We start from the raw sequence: 18,943 nt of genomic DNA, 5'->3' as shown, positions 1-18,943 counted from the left end.
TAAAAGACGTTAAATAGTGACTGAAACAAGATACACACACACATGCACACACACACACACATACCACTGCAGGCTAGATATGGTTCTTGGTCTGCCAGACTTCTGGTGTCAAGGCAGAAAAAAAGATTGAGAACTATTGCATCTTATAATTTGGTTCTCATAGAAACCTGTGATGTATTATGATATTGGTTCACACTTACCCCGCAGGACCTTTTGAAATGGGAGCAAGATAAACTATATCAAATTCCAAGCATGTAGCCTGGCACAGTGCCGATTCATAAATGTCAGATGTCTTCTCTTCCTCTTCTCATTTTACTAATGGGCCACATGCAGGTTAAATGACACTAAGTGTCACATCTGGGCGCGTTAAAATCCGAGCTTGCTGCCTTGTCTCATATTCTTTTTTCTGGGCCCTCGATTAGGTCATTTAAACCATTTGAACCTCAGTACTTTCTCTGGGAAATTCTAACTGACATGGGTATTGGGCATCAAACACAACAACGTTTGTGAATTTTTTTTGCAAATTTAAGTATTTTATCCTCAAATGAGTTATCTTCATCATTGTTTTCATCTGTCACTCTTCCCTTTGACCTTCCTGACTTCTCTCTGTGTCTGGCTGCTTTGGTTTTCTGTCCCTTTCTGAACTCGTACAGGGATGTAGTCTTTCTCATCCGGTCCCTTGGTCTTGTTTCCTTATCTCTGCTTTCAGCGTGCACCGGGGACTTGAACCGCTTCCTGTCTGGTGGTGTGGCATTTCCCCTCTGGCTGACCTTCTTGGGCTTCCTCCCTGTTCCACTTGACTCACAGCACTGGAAAACCTCTCCTGACAGCTCATCCTTGTCCACCTGCTTCCCAGCTTGCCTGAAACTCAGAGTGACCGTGACTCCCCATGCCCCGAATCACCTCTTGGGTCTTAAGCTTATTGCCCCAAAGACTCTCTTAGGCAGGTGAGTGGCTAATCTGATGAATTAATTAATGTCTGATTAGGGATGGATGGGTTCTATGTCTAGGAATATCTACATTTGAAGAAAACAGAGACAGAGTATTTTAGGCTTCATTGAAAAGAACAAATATGAAACGTGGGCTTTGAGGCAGCAGGGGAGGCTCGTGAGGAGGGGAGGTATGGCTAGATGTGTGCGGAGGTGGGCCACGTGGGAGCCCATCCTGGTCTCACACCAGAGGTGGAGGAGCACTCACTCCTTCTAGAGGTCTCCTTCCTGCTTCCGGGGGGTACTGCCAGTTCATCACTTAGGTCTAGAAATTCTCCCTCGGGGAGTCCAATAATGTTACGGTCATTTGTACCTTTCTATGAATTACTGCAGGATGGATTTTATCCTGATGCTTGCCTGAGGTAGAGGGGTCTTTGCAAATAGGAGTTTTATGTGTGAGGTTCCCAGCGCCACAGAGGGTCATTCAGAACAGAGCATTATTGGCGACAAGGGAGGTCTAGTCCAGGTACAGCATGAGGGGTTCCTAGTTCTTAGAGCATGACCTGTAGGGGACGGATGGAGTGCCAGGAGCTAAGCACACACCCGACCCAGGCTGCAATTTTACTTTTGCTGATTTTAGGCAGGGAGGCAACTCAAGTCACACTCTCCTGTTGACTTGGCCCTGGGCTGGGGAACCCCGCTATGACCTTCATGTGGAGGTTCTGGGTCTCCTTCTTCTCTTAGTGTGTTTTGGTATAAAAACTCTGTAAGAATATGGTGAATGGTAGGTTTTAGGATCTTAGACTTCACAGTTAGACACACTAAGGTCAAACTATGACCACGTTCCCCAGGTTCTAACCCTGTTACCTCACAGGGCTCGGGGGAAGACAAAACGGGTCTAAGAAGGGTTCAGTAAGTGTCCACTCTTATTATTTGCAGTAATCCTGTTCATAAGCTGTGTGTGACCCTGCACTGCTTTCTAACCCCACATCCTTTGGTTTCCTCATCAGCAAAGTCATGATAAAGTTTAACTCGTGAATTTCTTGTGGTAAGCACTGCAGGGCTCCAGCACTGGCTGCCCTGAAGGCGAGTGATTACTCCTGGCTGCTGTTGTATGTCCTGGCTGAGGGAGATGCAGGCAAATGTCAGCAGAGGCCTTTTTCTTCCACAGCCAGCAAGATAAGCCATACATCCTTAGCGTGGGCAGAGTCGCAGCCAAGGCTTAGGGGAGCACAAAAGCTCTGTCCGTTTCTACATTGCTTCCATGACAAATGCACACTATATGCATTTCCCTTCTGGGTCAGAGGCAAAGAGGAAGTAACACACCAAATCTCGGCCTCCATGAAGGGTTCATTGGATCCACCAGCTGACATTTAGGGCACTGGAGGATCAAAGGGAAGATGGGAAGTTGAGAATCAGAAAATGTCTAAGTCTTAGATTCTCAAGCAAATAAATAATCCCTGCTTGGCCCATTTCTTACTGTGCTACCAGTCTTGTCAAATACCTGGCAAGTTGCACCAGCCCTAGAATTCCTCAACAGGTGAGGTTTGCCTTACCTTCAGGCTAATTTGGTTGGTCTCATTGGTCTCCAGAGGAAAGATATTTTCAGGAGGAATGTGGGACCATTTTTTCTGACGAAGTTCATGTTCTTTTTTATATTTTCTATGAAAGGAACAGAACCAGTCAATAGGTATTTATTAACATTCATGTCATTTAGCTTCTGGACACTAAGAGAAATTTAGAACCCTGATTTTCTCAGGTAGATATGTGGTGAGAGTTGTTAGCCCAATGGTATGACTCCATGTTCTCCAAACTGGTGAATGCGGACCATTAGGTCAGCTGTAAGGATTTCTGATGATGGTTTATTTTTTTCTTCCTTCCTTCCTTCCTTCCTTCCTTCCTTCCTTCCTTCCTTCCTTTCTTTTATTTCTTTTCTTTCCATTTCATTTCATTGTCTTAGTCCTTCACTAAGGCAGCCCTTCACTATTATAAAGAATCTGAACAGATGATATGGAAAGAGTAAGGAAAAAACAGACACAATTCAAGACTGGTAAGCTTGAAAAGCAAATATGTTAATTTTTAAGCCACCAGAGAATACACTAAATTCCTAAACAAGCCTGTTCTTTTTATGCACTTATGCCTTTAAAAAACAAGTATATGAAGAAAATAGAAAAGCACAGAGAAAATGTAACATGTATTTCAGCATTCAAAATGTCACTGTTTTACGTGTTTCCCCAGATAGTACAGGTAAAGCAGAATTCTTGGGTTATAAGAAACACTTACAACTTTGCAGATATTGTCAAACTGTTTTCCAAAGTGGTTATACCACTTCCCAGCCTTCCAACATGAGAATTCCCATTTCTTCCAGATTCTTAACATTTGGTAATATCAAACTTTTTTTTTTTTTTTACCATTATGATGTATGTGAGATGGTGTTTATTGTTTTGGGTTTCATTTTTTTTTAATTATAGAGAGATTCAATATCTTTTCAAATACTTTCTAGCTACTTTATAGAATATATAGTTATATAAATTCATTCAAAATTTTGCCCATATGTCATAATTTCATGAGTTCCCTATATATTCTACAAAACAGATCCTTAGTCCTTTTGAGTTGCAAGTATTTTCTTTTAGTTTATTGCTCATTTTAACTTTGTTGTATAGAACATTTAGTTTTTATTGTGGCCACATTTATTTTGTTTCTTTTATGACTTTTATTTTTTATCTTAACTGAGAAACATTTTCCCACTTGAGATCATAAAGTCTTTTTCTATTAATGTCCTCTTAGTTTTGAAGTTTAAATTTCACCTTTAAGTCTTTATTCCATTTATAATCCATATGGAATGAATTCTATATTTGTGTATGGTTTCAGATAGGATTTTAATTTCGTTTTTTCCATGTTGCAAGCTTACTATGCCAACATCATTTCCCGATTGACTTGTAATGTCACCCCTAGCATATTCCAAATTCTCATGCTTGCTGTGTCTGCTTCTGGAATCTGAATTGGCCTGTTTGTCTTTGAGTTTATCTTTGCTTGTTTGCTTATCGTTATTTGACAAACTTCTACCTACGCACCTTCTTAGGTCATTCATGATGCCCTTCTTAATGGATTCTAAGCAGAAATGACTATTTTCTTTCTATGCTTCCATCTAACTCTGAGTATTCCTCTATTAATCACATATAAAACAGCATATCATTGACCAATGATTATGATCCTGGAGCCAAGAAGGCTTTTGGCCTTAAAGGCTCTCATCTCTTCATTCCAAGAGACTCCACATTCCAAGAGTCATGTGTCATTCATACTGGAACAGAGGTTGCCATAAATCATTCACTACTTTCCTTATTTAAGCAGTTGTAATGGAAAACTCTAAGGATAACATGTATCTACCAGATTTCCTTGTGGGCACACCATTGGGAAGCCCTGTCTCTGCCTGTTTCCATCTGTTACTGTCTCTCACCTTTGATTTCCTCCCTACCTTAACCTGACACTCATTTGGACTTGGTTTCTGAAGGAAAACAGCTGCATCTCTGACCTTGCTCTTGACTGGCTTTATTCTCCTCAAATTTTGGTTTCTGGTTATCTTCAACTAAATGGCCATCATACACAGTATATGTGTATATACAGCTCAAATTTGGGGTAAGCAGTTACAGCAGTCAAGTTCTGCCTTCAGACTGAACAGAACAATCGACTTCCTTTCCTGGAGAAACCGTTACCTGACATATAATAGACTGGACTCTCTCGTGAGACAGTACAGTGTTACACAGATCAAAGTGTGTGATGCGAAGAGAAAAATTGTTGTCCGGTACAGTTAGGAAAGGGAGGTGATCCTGACAATATAACAGGATGGAAAGTTTTATGTATTTAACATACACAGATTAGTGTAGTGTGGCATTCACTCATTCATTTATATGTTCAACAAATATTTCTGAGTATACACTATGCCTCTAACACTGTGCTGGGCATTTCCTCTGTCCAAATTGAGTAGAACAACCATGAAACTGAGGGTCAGAAGGCTTGAGTGCTAGTTTTGGTCCTACAGCTACCTGGTGATGTGATGCCAGACAAGCCATTTGGTTTTCTGGGTCTCTTTCCCCATGCTACAATGGGAGGTTTGAAGTAGATGATTTCTGGACTTTTCCAGCCTAAACACTAAATAATATAGAGATTGAAATTTCCCACAACATACCAATAAGACAGCAGAAGAGCTATTTCCACCTATAGGATGCCTATTGTATGGTAGTCACTATCCACAGCTTATTTCAAGTTCTCACAACAGTTCAGATGAGGATACTGATGTTAAGTAACATGTGATAATACACTAAAACCCCACCACTAGTAAGTCACAGAACTGGGACAGACATGAGTTCAGGTGTCTCGAACTGATCCATTCAATACTACTCTGCCCTTGGTGTGGTCTTTGATGCAGAATGCCTTCATGATCTTAGATCTATCTAGACACCTTCTTGTGAATGTACATTATCCTTGAATGACATCAGACTTCTGCATCTCCCTGCCCTCCCCCACCCCAACCCACTCTCTGGACACAGCAAGACAAAGAGGGTGGTGGGTACCTCAGCACCAGAAGAGCAATGAGCAGGAGCAGAACCACAGCTCCTGTGAGAGTGAAGACTGCAATCAACAGGACTTGAGGGCCTGTGGCAGAAAAGACAGTGAAAAATGCATTAGTAAGGAAACACATTGAAAGGAATAAGGAACACATAAGGAAACACATGAAAAACATTTCAAAGATTCTAGATGTATAATCTAATTTGAAGAAGGGAGAAGGAGAGAACTTTGAAAAAAAAAAACTCATCTTTTACGAATCTCTTCTTTGGTAATATAGGTCCTGTATCTGTGGTCTCTGAGGAAAACTACCTGGATTATGCTAGGGGAAGTGGTTTAATGTCAACAGTCCTTAGAGTCTGCACACTGTGTCTCTTATGGGAATCACCAAAGGTTACAAGAACATGAAATAGTTTCCAGTATGTAAATAATTTTGGTGGAAACCCACCTGATGTCCTTGAAACCAATATACCTAAGAAGAATTCACAGAGGAAGAAAGAGTCAACTATGTTTTTAAAAGATTTTATATATTTATTTGAGAGGGAGAGAGAGAGAGAGAGGAAGAGAGAGACTCTGCAAGCGGTGGGAGGGAGAAAGACAAGCAGACTCCACTTGCTGAGCGTGGAGACTGATGCAGGGCTTGATCTCACAATCCTGAATCATGACCTGAGTCAAAATCAAGAGTTGGACACTTAACTGACTGAGCCACCCGAGGCCCCAGAGTCAACTATTTTTTAATACCAAGCACAATCAGAGGAAAAGACAGTCATTGTGGAATATTAAAAGTCAGTGTTGCCTGCTGGTTCTTCCCAAGGGCTCCTGGGTCATTGACAGAAGTCAATGAAGGATATAAGTGATTTAATTTATTAAAGCACACATATGCAGGTGGAGTTGTAAAGATGAAGGAATTTAAGAGACTGACAGGCAAGTGGAATTCAGGAAAATGGGGATCCAACCCAAGGAAGCATTGAATCAGAAACTGAAAACACAGAGGAAGAGGGCTAAACTGAGAAGGACAGCAACAGTAAAACTGTACAAGAAAGTCATGGTTCATATATGCCACAATGGATTCTGGTTAGAATAGGAAGTGAGTCCAAGAAGGAAAAATGGAATGGATTCTAAGCAATAGAGTCTTATTTCGCTTTATATAAATAATAATGATGAAAATGTTACTAATTTTCAACTTATAGAATCAACTTATAGGTAGATGACAGAGCGTTTATATGGTTACCAAATAAATATTATTGGCTATGACAAATTAAAGAAAAATACAGGAGAATCTGGGAGGTAGGAAGGAGGTAGTAGGAAGGATAGAGATAGTAATATCTTCATTTTACCAAACTGGGAAGCAAGAAGCTTTTATTTTATTTTATTTTTTAAAGATTTTATTTATTTATCTGAGAGAGAACAAGTGGAGGGAGAAGGGCAGAGGGAGAGGAACAAGCAGATTCCCCATTGAGCAGGGAGCCCATCATGGGGATTGGTCCCAGGACCCTGGGATCATACCCTGAGCTGAAGGCAGTTGCTTAACCGACTGAGCCACCCAGGAGCTCCATGAAGTTTTTTATATAGTTTGGTAGAACAATACTAGAAGCTTATGCATATTAACTAAAATTACAAAGGTACCCAACAAATGTACTGACAAATATAACTATATTGAGAAAAGGTTAGAAAAGAAGTAGGGCTGGTGAAGATGAACTAAATCTTTTGTCAATACAAGAAATAAACAGATAAGATCCAAAGCTTATGAATCATGAATATATGCATATTATTTAGAAATATGCAATTATGAATATATGCATACTATTATGCATATGAATTATGAATATATGCATATTATTTAGAAATATGCAACAAACTAAAGGCAGAAGTGACTCAGAGACCGGATCTGACAAAGGAGGGACCAGGCACACTCACATTCCATTATGAACATTTTTACTATTGGATTTTAACAGCACATGCATGAATTTTCTTCACTAAAATGTCTCCATGCTTTCTATAAGGGGTAACTTGGAGGGATTTATGCTTTGATAACTAACACAGCCCTTGGTCTCTGCTTCTTATCTTGTTTTCTGCTAAGGGGATTTTTTTTTTTTTATTATTACCTTACGTTGGTCACCATACCAGTACATCATTAGTTTTTGATGTAGTGTTCCAAGATTCATTGTTTACATATAACAACCAGTGCTCCATTCAATATGTGCCCTCCTTAATACCCCAACCAGGGTCACCCAGCTTCCCACCCACCTCCCCTCTAAAACCCTCAGTTTGTTTCTTGGAATCCACAGTCTCTCATGGTTTGTCTCCCCCTCTGATTCCCCCCTTCAGTTTTCCCTTCCTTCTCCTAATGTCCTTCATGCTATTCCTTATGTTCCACATGTAAGTGGAACCATATGATAATTGACTTTCTCTGCTTGACTTATTTCACTCAGCATAATCTCCTCTAGTCCTGTCCATGTTGATACAGAAGTTGGGTATTCATCCTTTCTGATGGAGGCATAATATTCCATGGTATATATGGACCATATCTTCTTTATCCACTTGCTTGTTGAAGAGCATCTTAGCTCTTCCCACAGTTTGGCTATTGTGGATATTGCTGCTATGAACATTGGGGTGCATGTAGCCCTTCTTTTCACTACATCTATATCTTTGGGGTAAATGCCCAGTAGTGCAATTGCCGGGTCATAGGGTAGCTCTATTTTTAATTTTTTGAGGAATCTCCACACTGTTTTCTGAAGTGGCTATACCAACTTGCATTCCCACCAACGGTGTAAGAGGGTTAAGGGGGAAATTTTTAACAGTGAAGATGTGAGCTCTGGATTTCTCTTCTCATCAGGGCAGAAACAGATTAGTATTTTGCATTTGAATGGGCATATCTGATGGTGCGAATTCTGTTTATTACTGTAATCATCACTCCTATCACCCACTCTCAAGGTTGGTGTGAGAAATAAATTTCTACTCATCAGCAATTCTACTCATCAGTCTACTGAAATGACACATCCCCTAGACTACAGTGTGAATTGGCAGAACTGGAGGACTTCTGACTGCTGGGTCCTCCTGCATCTCAATTCCTATCTGCCCCCGACAGCACGAACATCTCATCACACTAAATATACTTATGATATTTAAATATACTGTATACTATTTAAATATAATGGTTGTTAATTCAACATATTTTTCAGCTTTGCTTGGTCAAGTCAGTGGGACATTAGTTCAAAGGTTAAGCTTCAGCTGCCTTCTGGTGGCTGCTATGGTTATCACAGTCTATTTAATTAGATTGACAGTGATGGTAAAATGAGTTTATAAAACCAGGTCATACAATCTGATAGTTGGAAAGAATCTTGGAGTCAGTTAACAAATCTCCTGATCTGAAGAAGGAAGAAACTCACACTTAGAGAAGTAAATTGATTAAAATTAATACAGTGTGGCTACGTGTTGAGTAGAAACTCAGGATTTATAGTTATTGTCCTTCCTTCCTTCGTCCCTTCAAAGGCACTTTGTTGGGCATATGTGAATAAAGAATAGACCCAAAACCACAATGAGATACCACTTCACACCAGTCAGAATGGCTAAAATTAACCAGTCCGAAACAATAAATGTTGGCGAGGATGTGCAGAGAGGGGAACCTCCTACACTGTTGGTGGGAAGCCAACAGTATGGTAGTTCCCCAAGAAGTTAAAAATAGAGCTACCCTACAACCCAGCAACTGTACTACTAGGTATTTATCTCAAAGATACAAATGTAGTGATCTGAAGGGGCACCTGCACCACAATGTTTATAGAAGAAATTTCCACAATAGCCAAACTGTGGGAAGAGCCGAGATGTCCATCAACAGGTGAATGGCTAAAGAAGATGTGGTATATATACACAATGGAATATTACTCAGCCATCAAAAAGAATGAAATCTTAACCATTTACATCGACATGGATGGAACTGGACGGTATTATGCTGAGTGAAATAAGTCAATCCGAGAAAGATAATTATATCGTTTCACTCATATGCAGAATTTAAAAAACAGAACAGGATCATAGGGGAAGAGAGGAAAAATGGAATGGGAAGAAATCAGAGAGGGAGACAACCATGAGAGACTTTTATTCATAGGAAACAAACTGAGGGTTGTTGTAGGGGAGGTGGGTAGGCATATGGGATAACTGGGTAATGGGCATTGAAGAGGGCACGTGATGTGATGAGCACCAGGTGTTATACATGCAAAGTGATGACTCACTAAACTCTACAACTGAAACTAATGATGTTCTATATGTTGGCTAAGTGAATTTAAATAAAAAAAAAGATTAGACCCTACATTTAAACAGTGTAGGGTTTAAAAAATGTGTAAACAAGTGAGTATGATATAAATTCTATGTTAGAAGTCTGGTGGGATGTAAGCGAGATCAATAGCCTCCTGGGATGCTGAGGAACGTAGAAAAATGAAATTTAAGTTAAATGTTGAAGATGAGCAGCTTCTCATCTTCAGGGGGAGTGATACATTTTAATCAGAGAGATTAGTATCACTAAGGGCACAGGGGCATGAAATTGCAAGACTCTTCACCTTTTTTTTAAGAAGTAGGTAGAAATTGAAGGAATGGGAAAGGGATTTTAGGTAAGAAGAAAGATAAGGCTGGAGAAGAGGGAAGATTAATGGACATTTTGTGCTATAATAAGCCACTTGGACTTTATGGTTAAAGGGGAGCTGCCAACTGAGTGTTAGCAAAATGTAACAACATGACTGGATCCATGCTTTCATTCTGGTGGCAATGTTGGTTGGACGGGAGGTAGACAGGAAGCAGAACTGAAGCAGGAAGTCAGGTGGATGTTATTGTAACCCAGGAGGCAGATGATGATGGTGTGGATGAGGAACAGGAACAAATGTACCTTGTCCATTGCTGTGTCCCAGGTGCTTCGAACACTGAATGGCACTAGTAAATCTTTGTAGAATGAATGAAATAACAGTGATGATATCTCAGATGAAACATTCTGTTACTTAGGGGGCAGTTGTGTACCCAGATAAAAGACCAGAGGAATATCTTATTGGTATACTATTTGAAAGATTGAGTTACTTTATTTTTAAAGTTTAAAATTAAATGTAGGAATAGCTGAGTAATGAAAAGCTCTGGCTAAATGAATTTTCTGGTTAAATGAGGATGAAGTGAAGTTGCTCAGAATGATACAATGTCCCTGTAATAAGAATAATATAATGTGAATATTTAATGTGATCTCTTTGGGGTAAATAAGGAGAGCTCTCTCAAAAATTACTTTTTGAAGGGTGTCTGGGTGGCTCAGTGGGTTAAGTGTCTGCCTTTGGCTCAGGTCATGATCCCAGGGTCCTGGGATGGAGCCTCACATCGGGCTCCCTGCTCAGTGGGGAGTTTGCTTCTTCTTCTCCACACCTACCCACTCATGTTCTCTCTTGCTCAAATAAATACATAAAATATTTTTTAAAATTGCTTTTTGAGAAGTTGACCATTTTACAAAGAACAGATCATTCTACTGAATAAAAAATACCTAAAAACTCTTAAAGAAATACATTAAAAATACAAACTAATATTGTCACTATAATAAGGGAACATAAAAAATAAAAAAAATAATAAAATAGCAAAAAAAAAAGTCCCAACCAACCAACCAAGCAATGAATCAAACAAACAAGAAATACAAGAAAATAAGAAATATAAGAAAAAAATAATGGTAATTCAAAAAGTTACAAAAGAAAAAAGCGGAGAGTTGCAGAAACCCATGAGAAAAGAGATATGTTTCAAAAGTAAGTTTGGTTTAAACCTACAAATCTTGCAGTTGGTTCTAGAGATAATTTAAAATAAAAAGCTTGTTAATGAAAAGAAGTCAACTTTAAAAGGCAATGATAGTATTGCTTTTCTTTTTCAAGATTGCTTTGGATATTGGGAGTCTTTTGTGGGCCCATACAAATTTTAAGATTGGTCTAGATCTGGAAAAATGGTGTTCGTATTTTGATAGGGATTGACTTAAATGTGTAGATTGCTTCGGGTAGTATGGACATTTTAATAATATTTGTTCTTCCAATACATAACCATGGAACATCTTTTCATTTCTTTGTGTCGTCTTCAATTTCATCAATGTTTTACAGTTTTCAGAGTACAGGTCTTTCACCTCTTTGGTTAGGTTTATTCCTAGGTATCTTATTATTTGGAATAGGATTAAAGACCTAAAGATGAACCTGAAACCACAAAAGTCCTAGAAGAGAGCAGAGGCAGTAACTTCTTTGATATCAGTCATGCAATTTCTTTATAGGTATGTCTCCTCAGGCAAGGGAAACAAAAGCAAAAGCAAATTCTTGGGACTACATAAAAATAAAAGGCTCTGCAGAGCGAAGGAAACAATCAACAAAACTAAAAGGCAATCTACAGAATGGGAGAAGATATTTGCCAATGACATATCCAATAAAATGTTAGGATCCAAAATACATTGAGAACTTAGAAAACACTGAAACGACAATCCAGTTAAAAATGGGCAGAAGTGGCACCTGGGCAGCTCAGTGGGTTAAGTCTCTGCCTTTGGTTCAGGTTGTGGTCTTAGGGTCCTGGGATGGAGCCCTGCATCAGGCTCTCTGCTCAGCAGGGAGCCTGCTTCTCCCCCCCCCTTCTGCCTGCCTCTCTGCCTATTTGTGATGTCTGTCAAATAAATAAATAAAATATTTTAAAAAATATTTAAAAATGGGCAGAAGACATGAACAGACATATATTATTATAATTATTATATGTAATATATATTTTATATATAAATTTATATATGTATATTATATATTATATGTATATATATGTATAGATATATGTAAATTATAATATATAAAAATTTACATATAAACATATAACAGCATAGTATATTATAATTAACATAACTATAAAATATAATTAATAAATATATATTTATATATGTCACATCTTTATATGAAATGGAATATTAGTCAGCCATAAAAAAGAATGAAATCTTGCTATTGGCAATGACATGGATGGAGTTAGAGAGTATAGAGAGTTAGAGAGTTAGAGAGCATAATGCTAAGTGAAAGAAGAGAAAAAAGAAATACTATATTATTTCACTCATATGTGGAATTTAAGAAACAAAATCAACAAGCCAAGGGGACAGAGAGAAAGAGAGAGAGAAAGCAAGAAAGAAACTCTTAATTATAGAGAACAATCTTATGGTTATCAGAGGAGAGGGAGATGTGGGCATGGGTGAAATAGGTGATGGGGATGAAGGAGGACAGTTGCTGTGATGAGCACAGGGGGATGTATGGAAGTGCTGAATCACTATACTGAACACCTCAAACTAGTTAACACTGTATGTTAACTAACCAGAATTAAAATAAAAACTTGAAAAATGATAACAGTAAACTTGAAATCAGCTCAGGATTGCTTATTGTTTAGAAGAGTGGGAACCTCACTTCCCGCCTCCTCCTTGCTTCTTTGCTTTAGCCAACTGCTCATGGCTACTGAATAAAAATACAAGAATCATTTTTAACCATATTTGACTCATGGGATGCAAGAGGACTGAAAACATAGTAAGTGTGTCAAACACATTAACACAATCAAGTGCATCAAACCAGAACTTTTCTCTTTATATCATATCAGCCTCAGTTTCTGGCTATAGACCAGGACTGGGAGAGAAATAGTTCTAGTTTATTTTTTAATATTTAAAAATGGTAAATTAATATACTCATTATGGAAAAACTTGGAAAATTAAGAAAAACATAAAATAGCAAAAATAGAAAAGAAAAGAATAGAAAAAGTCCCAACCAACCAACCAATGAACCAACCAAACAAACAAATACTAAATATTTCTAGGATCCTATTACTCAGAAGCCACCACTGTTAACGTTTTAGAATATTTCTTTACAGTCTATTTCTAACATTGCTTTACAAAGTTAGAATCTCATTAAATAAAAAAGTTGTTTATTTTCCTGTTAATTTACCTTATAAGTTTTCCTATGTCACTTAAAATTCTTTGTAAATAATTATTTTAATTGGCTTATGATATTCTATTTTGGATATATCATTTGCTAAATCATTTTGTTAATGTTTCTTCCATTTTTTTTTGCATCTTTGGGCATAAATATTTGTCCAAATTTAAACTTTTTTTCTCAAGAAATAGATTAGTAACATGAAATTACTTACTATTCATTGTCATAAGCCTTGGCTAAGCCAGATTTTCCTGAGACATTGTTGTCCAGGACATACCTGGCTGGTCCTGTCCAGTGATGGCAAATGTTAGGTGGTTGCATCGGTAGTCGCATGGGTGAAGTCCTGCTCATGGTAGGGCTTTCCATGACATGATAGGAACTCATTTTAAGTAGGTGGGTAGCCATCATGATAACCCAAGTATGTATCCGGTGAGGAAATGGGGGAGACTTTTGAAGCCATGCTCACTGATGACCAATAGCTGATGGCATCTTGTGTTCTTTGCTGAAATATGTATACTTTGAGTTTATTGCGATAAAATGGAATAATTGGCATTAAGAATACATGTCTGGGGGTGCCTGGGTGGCTCAGTGGGTTAAGCCTCTGCCTTCAGCTCAGGTCATGATCTCAGGGTCCTGGGATCGAGCCCCACATCGGGCTCTCTGCTCAGTAGGGAGCCTGCATTCCCCTCTCTCTCTGCCTGCCTCTCTGCCTACTTGTGATCTCTCTGTCAAATAAATAAATAAAATCTTTACAAAAAAAAAAAAGAAAGAATACATGTCTTTGTGTTCATTTTGCCAACTGTCAAGTTTAATTTTCTATAGGATAAATTTTGTTGGTAGGTAGGACATGTATTAAAGAGAGGTATAGCTAAATTAGATTAGGGATATTTTCAGTGTTTAATCAGAAAGGTAATATTCATTAGGCAGGGAAGTAAAGTCCACATTTTACAAACTTGGCAAATCTAATTTAGACAACAAACAAAACAAATGAAAACATAAAAACGTGCGCTAATTGCATAAACCATTGAATGTACTTACCTTACCTGAAAAGCAACTTCATGGAAACAAAATTCACTAAAGGATATCTTACCCTGGCCTGGGAGATCATTAGGAAGTTTGTGGTTCATCCAGATGAACATGGGGTTGTTAGCCACTGGGGTAGTCTTATTTATATGGGTGTCATAGCTCAAGAGAACCCTGTACTGTGTCAGGGCATGAAAAAGAAGGATGAGCAGAAAAAGACATTTTAGAACGACTTCTGATGAGACGGTCCTGCCCAATGACACTTGAATTTCATAGTAACAATTCTCAGCGAAACAAAGTAATGTTTAGCAGCCAGGAGCTAGCTAGTTAGCAACCATTTATTAGTTCACAGCATGAAAGTAGAGTTAAGCTTCAGGTGGGTCAATTATTTTTGTTTCTTTACAATCGTATGCTACTTTATGCTCATACCAGTAACTCCTACCCAACATGGATTCCTTGGGTCTTTAGAGAACTAGTTCAAGTCTCTCATATTACAAAAAAGTTTAAATAGAGACCAAAAGAAATTAAATAGTTAGCTCCAAGTCACAAGATAAGTGAAGTACCAGTATTTTTCACAATATTAAGTTGCTACTGAAAATAGTATCTTGAGAAAATGCACTACAGTTAAAATCCATTCATTACCCATTTTGGCAAATCAAGAGGCTCTGAAATAATTCACGTTTAAATTTGTCAATTACATAATTTTCAAATCTCTTCTATCCTTTTGCTCTAATGTGCTATCTTGTAAGTAATACTAATTAGGTTTCTGAGATAAAAGTTTTCTTTTTCAGCGATCTGCTCATGGGATATAATAGTACATCCTTTTATTGCTGTTGCATATAATGACCATTGTTCTAAATTTAACACCATTCCCTCAAAACTTCCTGGATAAAAGTTTTCCATCTTTAGAAATATACTTTTAACTTGAGAGCATGATCTATAATTGCATATACTAAGTGTAGTAAATATCCTAATATTAGAGGGCAGTACATTGATCTCTATTGAGACTTCCTCTGGATACAGAATAACTTATTCATATCCCTGTGTTTTGAGAACGAATCCCTGGTTTCCCTATATATACATATAATACAGCACAATTGATGGCATTAAATTATCGAAAAATTCAACTACATTTGCCTTCATTGAAAAATTCAGCTAGATTTTCCTTCAGACAGAATGAGTGCACAGAACATTTTTCATACTGAAGAGCAGTTATGAGGCTGATGTGGGATCTTTCTACATGCATTTGCTTCTCTCCAAGAGCATCATCCCAGACATAAATAACTTAAAGAAGAGTATAGTTCTCTTTATAGTTACTATAATAACAGGAGCATTGATGAGACTTTATTTTAAAGTATTCCCATGAAGTGTATGTGAAATAGAGCATTAAATTCAAGGTTTTTATAGTAACTGAAAACTACGGAGTACTTTTCTGAAACGTTGCCCCCAAATTTCTGGTTTAACTTTCTCAATCTAGACATCTTCCCTCTTCTTTCCACATTTTCCATTACAGATATTTTTTAAGAAAGTGGGTCAATATATGCACTAAATATGTGACTTAAAGATGGGATAATGATGACATCGGAAAATCACATGAAAAAATGAATAATTTTTTCTCTTAGATTCCTAGTTATGTCAGGACATGATGTCTTAAAAAAAACTTTCTACTGACCATTTGGTTGGCAGAACAGGGGCTTTCATACTTTGTGATGGGCACAACTTTGGGTGACATAGAGACAGGTGTTTTATTTTTAAATTAAAAGCTGATCAGTCATCAACTATATGGCATATAAGAAGCCAAGCACTGGAGGCATAGAGAAGTAAGACCCATTCCCTTTCTTTAAAGAACCTATATGTAGGTGAGGAGAAAAGAGATAACGTGAATAAGAGCATGACATCATAGGACTGTTTATATGTGTCAGAAAGATGCAAAATTAATGATTTTCATGAGTTCAGATGGAGAGAATAGAGAATGTTTCTTTGAAATTTTTAGCTGTGGAAATGAATAAACAATTCTTAGGAGAGCACAGTCATCCTGTCATTGGTATCCCATCAATAGTCTGGTCTTTATATCAATGTATTCTGGGTGGGTATTTTATATAGCCAATAGAGTGTAGACATTCTAAATAAGGTATGGGTCAAAATGTTTAAAGGATACAGTCCTAAGTAGGTCATAATTGTGACTGAAATAAATAACTTGCAGATTTTAAACACAACTTCTCTGATTCCTTTGCTATAACTCGCCTTGTAGTTATCCTTCTTCATCTAGTCCCTTCACCCCAAGTTCCTGATAAGAAGTTAGACATACTTGGTTGGTTTCCACAGAAGTATACAGAAGCACCATAGTGTTGTCAATATCCCCACAGTCGTCCAAAGTCACAGGACCTGCATGCCCTAGGGCAAAATCAGAAAAAGCTGGAGTTATTCTTTGACTTTTTGACTGAAAAACGAGTTAGATCCTTACACAGTGTATAAAAGAGGTTCAGATTGCTCTATTTTACTGAAAAACTATGTTAGTGAGCTAATCAGAAGGAACATTCATTGGCTCTTGGCCCTGAGATCTCTGATGGATATTTTTAAGAGACATGCTATTTAGTATTTAGTTAGAAGAGAACATTTTTGCATTGCAGTTAGGATGAAAATATAATCAGCCAATTAAATCTACTTATTAGTGAAAAAGTTTTTGCTAAGAATATTTACTAAACCAGTAAAAATTCTCCATTTACCATGTAATTTCTAGGATTATTAGAATCAAATTATTAGAATTCAAATATCTAGTTGTCAATAAAATTATCACAAGGCAGACAAAGAAACACGAAAGTCTTGACCAATCAAAAGAAAAAGGAATAAACCAAGAGAAACTATCCCGGAAAAAGACCTGATGGTGGATCTAATGGACAAAGGCTTTAAAACTATCTTAAAGATGCTCAATGAACTAAAAGAGGACATACATAAAGTCAGGAAAATGACGTATGAACAAAAGGGAAATATCAATAAAGAGAAGGAAAACCTAAAAAGGAAACTCAGAGGAAATTCTAGAACTGAAAAATACAATAGCTGAAATGAAAAACTCACTAGGGAGATTCAAAGGCAGATCTGAGCAGGTAGAAGAAAGAATCAGTGAAGTTAAAGATAGGACAATGGAAATTATCAAATCTGAGGAAGAGAAAAAAAGTGAAGTGAACAGAGCCCATGTAACACCATCAAGCAGAACACCATATGCACTGAGGAAGTCGAAGAAGAAGAAGCAGAAGCAGCAGTAGCAGAAGAAGAAGAAGAAGAAGAGAAAGGGGTAAAGAGAATATCTCAAGAAATAATGGCCAAAAATTCTCAAATTTGATGAAACAAACACTTTCATCCAAGAATTCTTTATCCAATGAACCTGTCAAAAATGAGGGGGAAACTAAGACATTCTGAGATAAGCAAAAGCTGAGTTTGTAACCACCAGAACCTGACCTGGGAGAAATGTTAAAGGTTGCCCTATAGGTTGAAGTGAAAGAACACTGGACAATAACTTGAAGCCAAACGAGGAAATAAAGATCTCAGTAAAGGCAGATACAGGGGCCGTTCGTTATAACATCTAGCATTAATACAACAATAGTCTTTAATTCTACTTTTTGCTTTCTACATGATTTAAGAGATGAATATGTTTTTTAAAACTATTCTAAAAACTACCACTATTGTAACTTTGGTTTGTAACTCTACTTTTTTGATATAATTTAAGAGACTAGTGTTTAAAACATCATGAGTTTATATTTTTGGACACACACATATAAAGATGTAATTTTGCATCAATTTGCGTCAACGTCAGAAGGAGGTGGGTATGGAAGTATTAAAGGAGTAGAGGTTTTGGATATTATTGAAGTTAAACTGGTATAAAGTCAAATTAGAATGTAATAACCTTAGGGTGTTAACTATAATTTCCATAGTAACTACAAAGAAAATGGTTGAAGAGTATAAACAACACAATAAGACAGGAATTCAAACATTCCACTACAAAATAAATCAACTACCCATAAAAGAAGACAATAATGCAGAAAATCAGAGACAAAAAAGCTCTAAGACAACAGACAACAAAGAGCAAAATGATAAAAGTAAATCTCCACTATCAGTAATTACTTTAAATATAAAATAGATTAAATTCTCCAAGGATAGATACTAGGGAATATCTTAAAAAAATAATTCTATATAATATCTATAAGAGATGCATTTTAGATTCAAAATCACAAATAGGATGAAAGAGAAAGGATGGAAAAGGATATTCTATGCAAATAGTAACTGAAAGAGAGTGACGGAAACAGAGTAGTATATTCATATGCTAATATCAGACAAACTAGACTTTGTACCAAAAAAAAAAAAACCTATAAAGTATTTCTTTTTTTTTTTTTAAGATTTTATTTATTTATTTGACAGAGAGAGATCACAAGTAGACGGAGAGGCAGGCAGAGAGAGAGAGAGAGAGAGGGAAGCAGGCTCCCTGCCGAGCAGAGAGCCCGATGC

The 18,943-nt window shown here is 37.3% G+C and overlaps 1 protein-coding gene across 1 annotated transcript in view; it reads right to left on the bottom strand.

Moving 5' to 3' along the window:
- Positions 1-18,943, bottom strand: part of GUCY2C (guanylate cyclase 2C) — a 68,887-nt gene that overhangs the window by 29,824 nt on the left and 20,120 nt on the right. The window contains exons 9-12 of the mRNA XM_047743096.1: positions 16,752-16,837; positions 14,511-14,622; positions 5,501-5,582; positions 2,486-2,591 (exon numbers count right to left, since the gene is read on the bottom strand). Coding sequence (XP_047599052.1) covers positions 2,486-2,591; positions 5,501-5,582; positions 14,511-14,622; positions 16,752-16,837 — 386 coding nt within the window. The remainder of the gene's footprint in view (positions 1-2,485; positions 2,592-5,500; positions 5,583-14,510; positions 14,623-16,751; positions 16,838-18,943) is intronic.

Source organism: Lutra lutra, chromosome 8 (genome assembly GCF_902655055.1).
Source record: "Lutra lutra chromosome 8, mLutLut1.2, whole genome shotgun sequence".
Lineage (NCBI taxonomy): Eukaryota > Metazoa > Chordata > Mammalia > Carnivora > Mustelidae > Lutra > Lutra lutra.
This window is presented reverse-complemented; position numbering and strand designations above follow the sequence as displayed.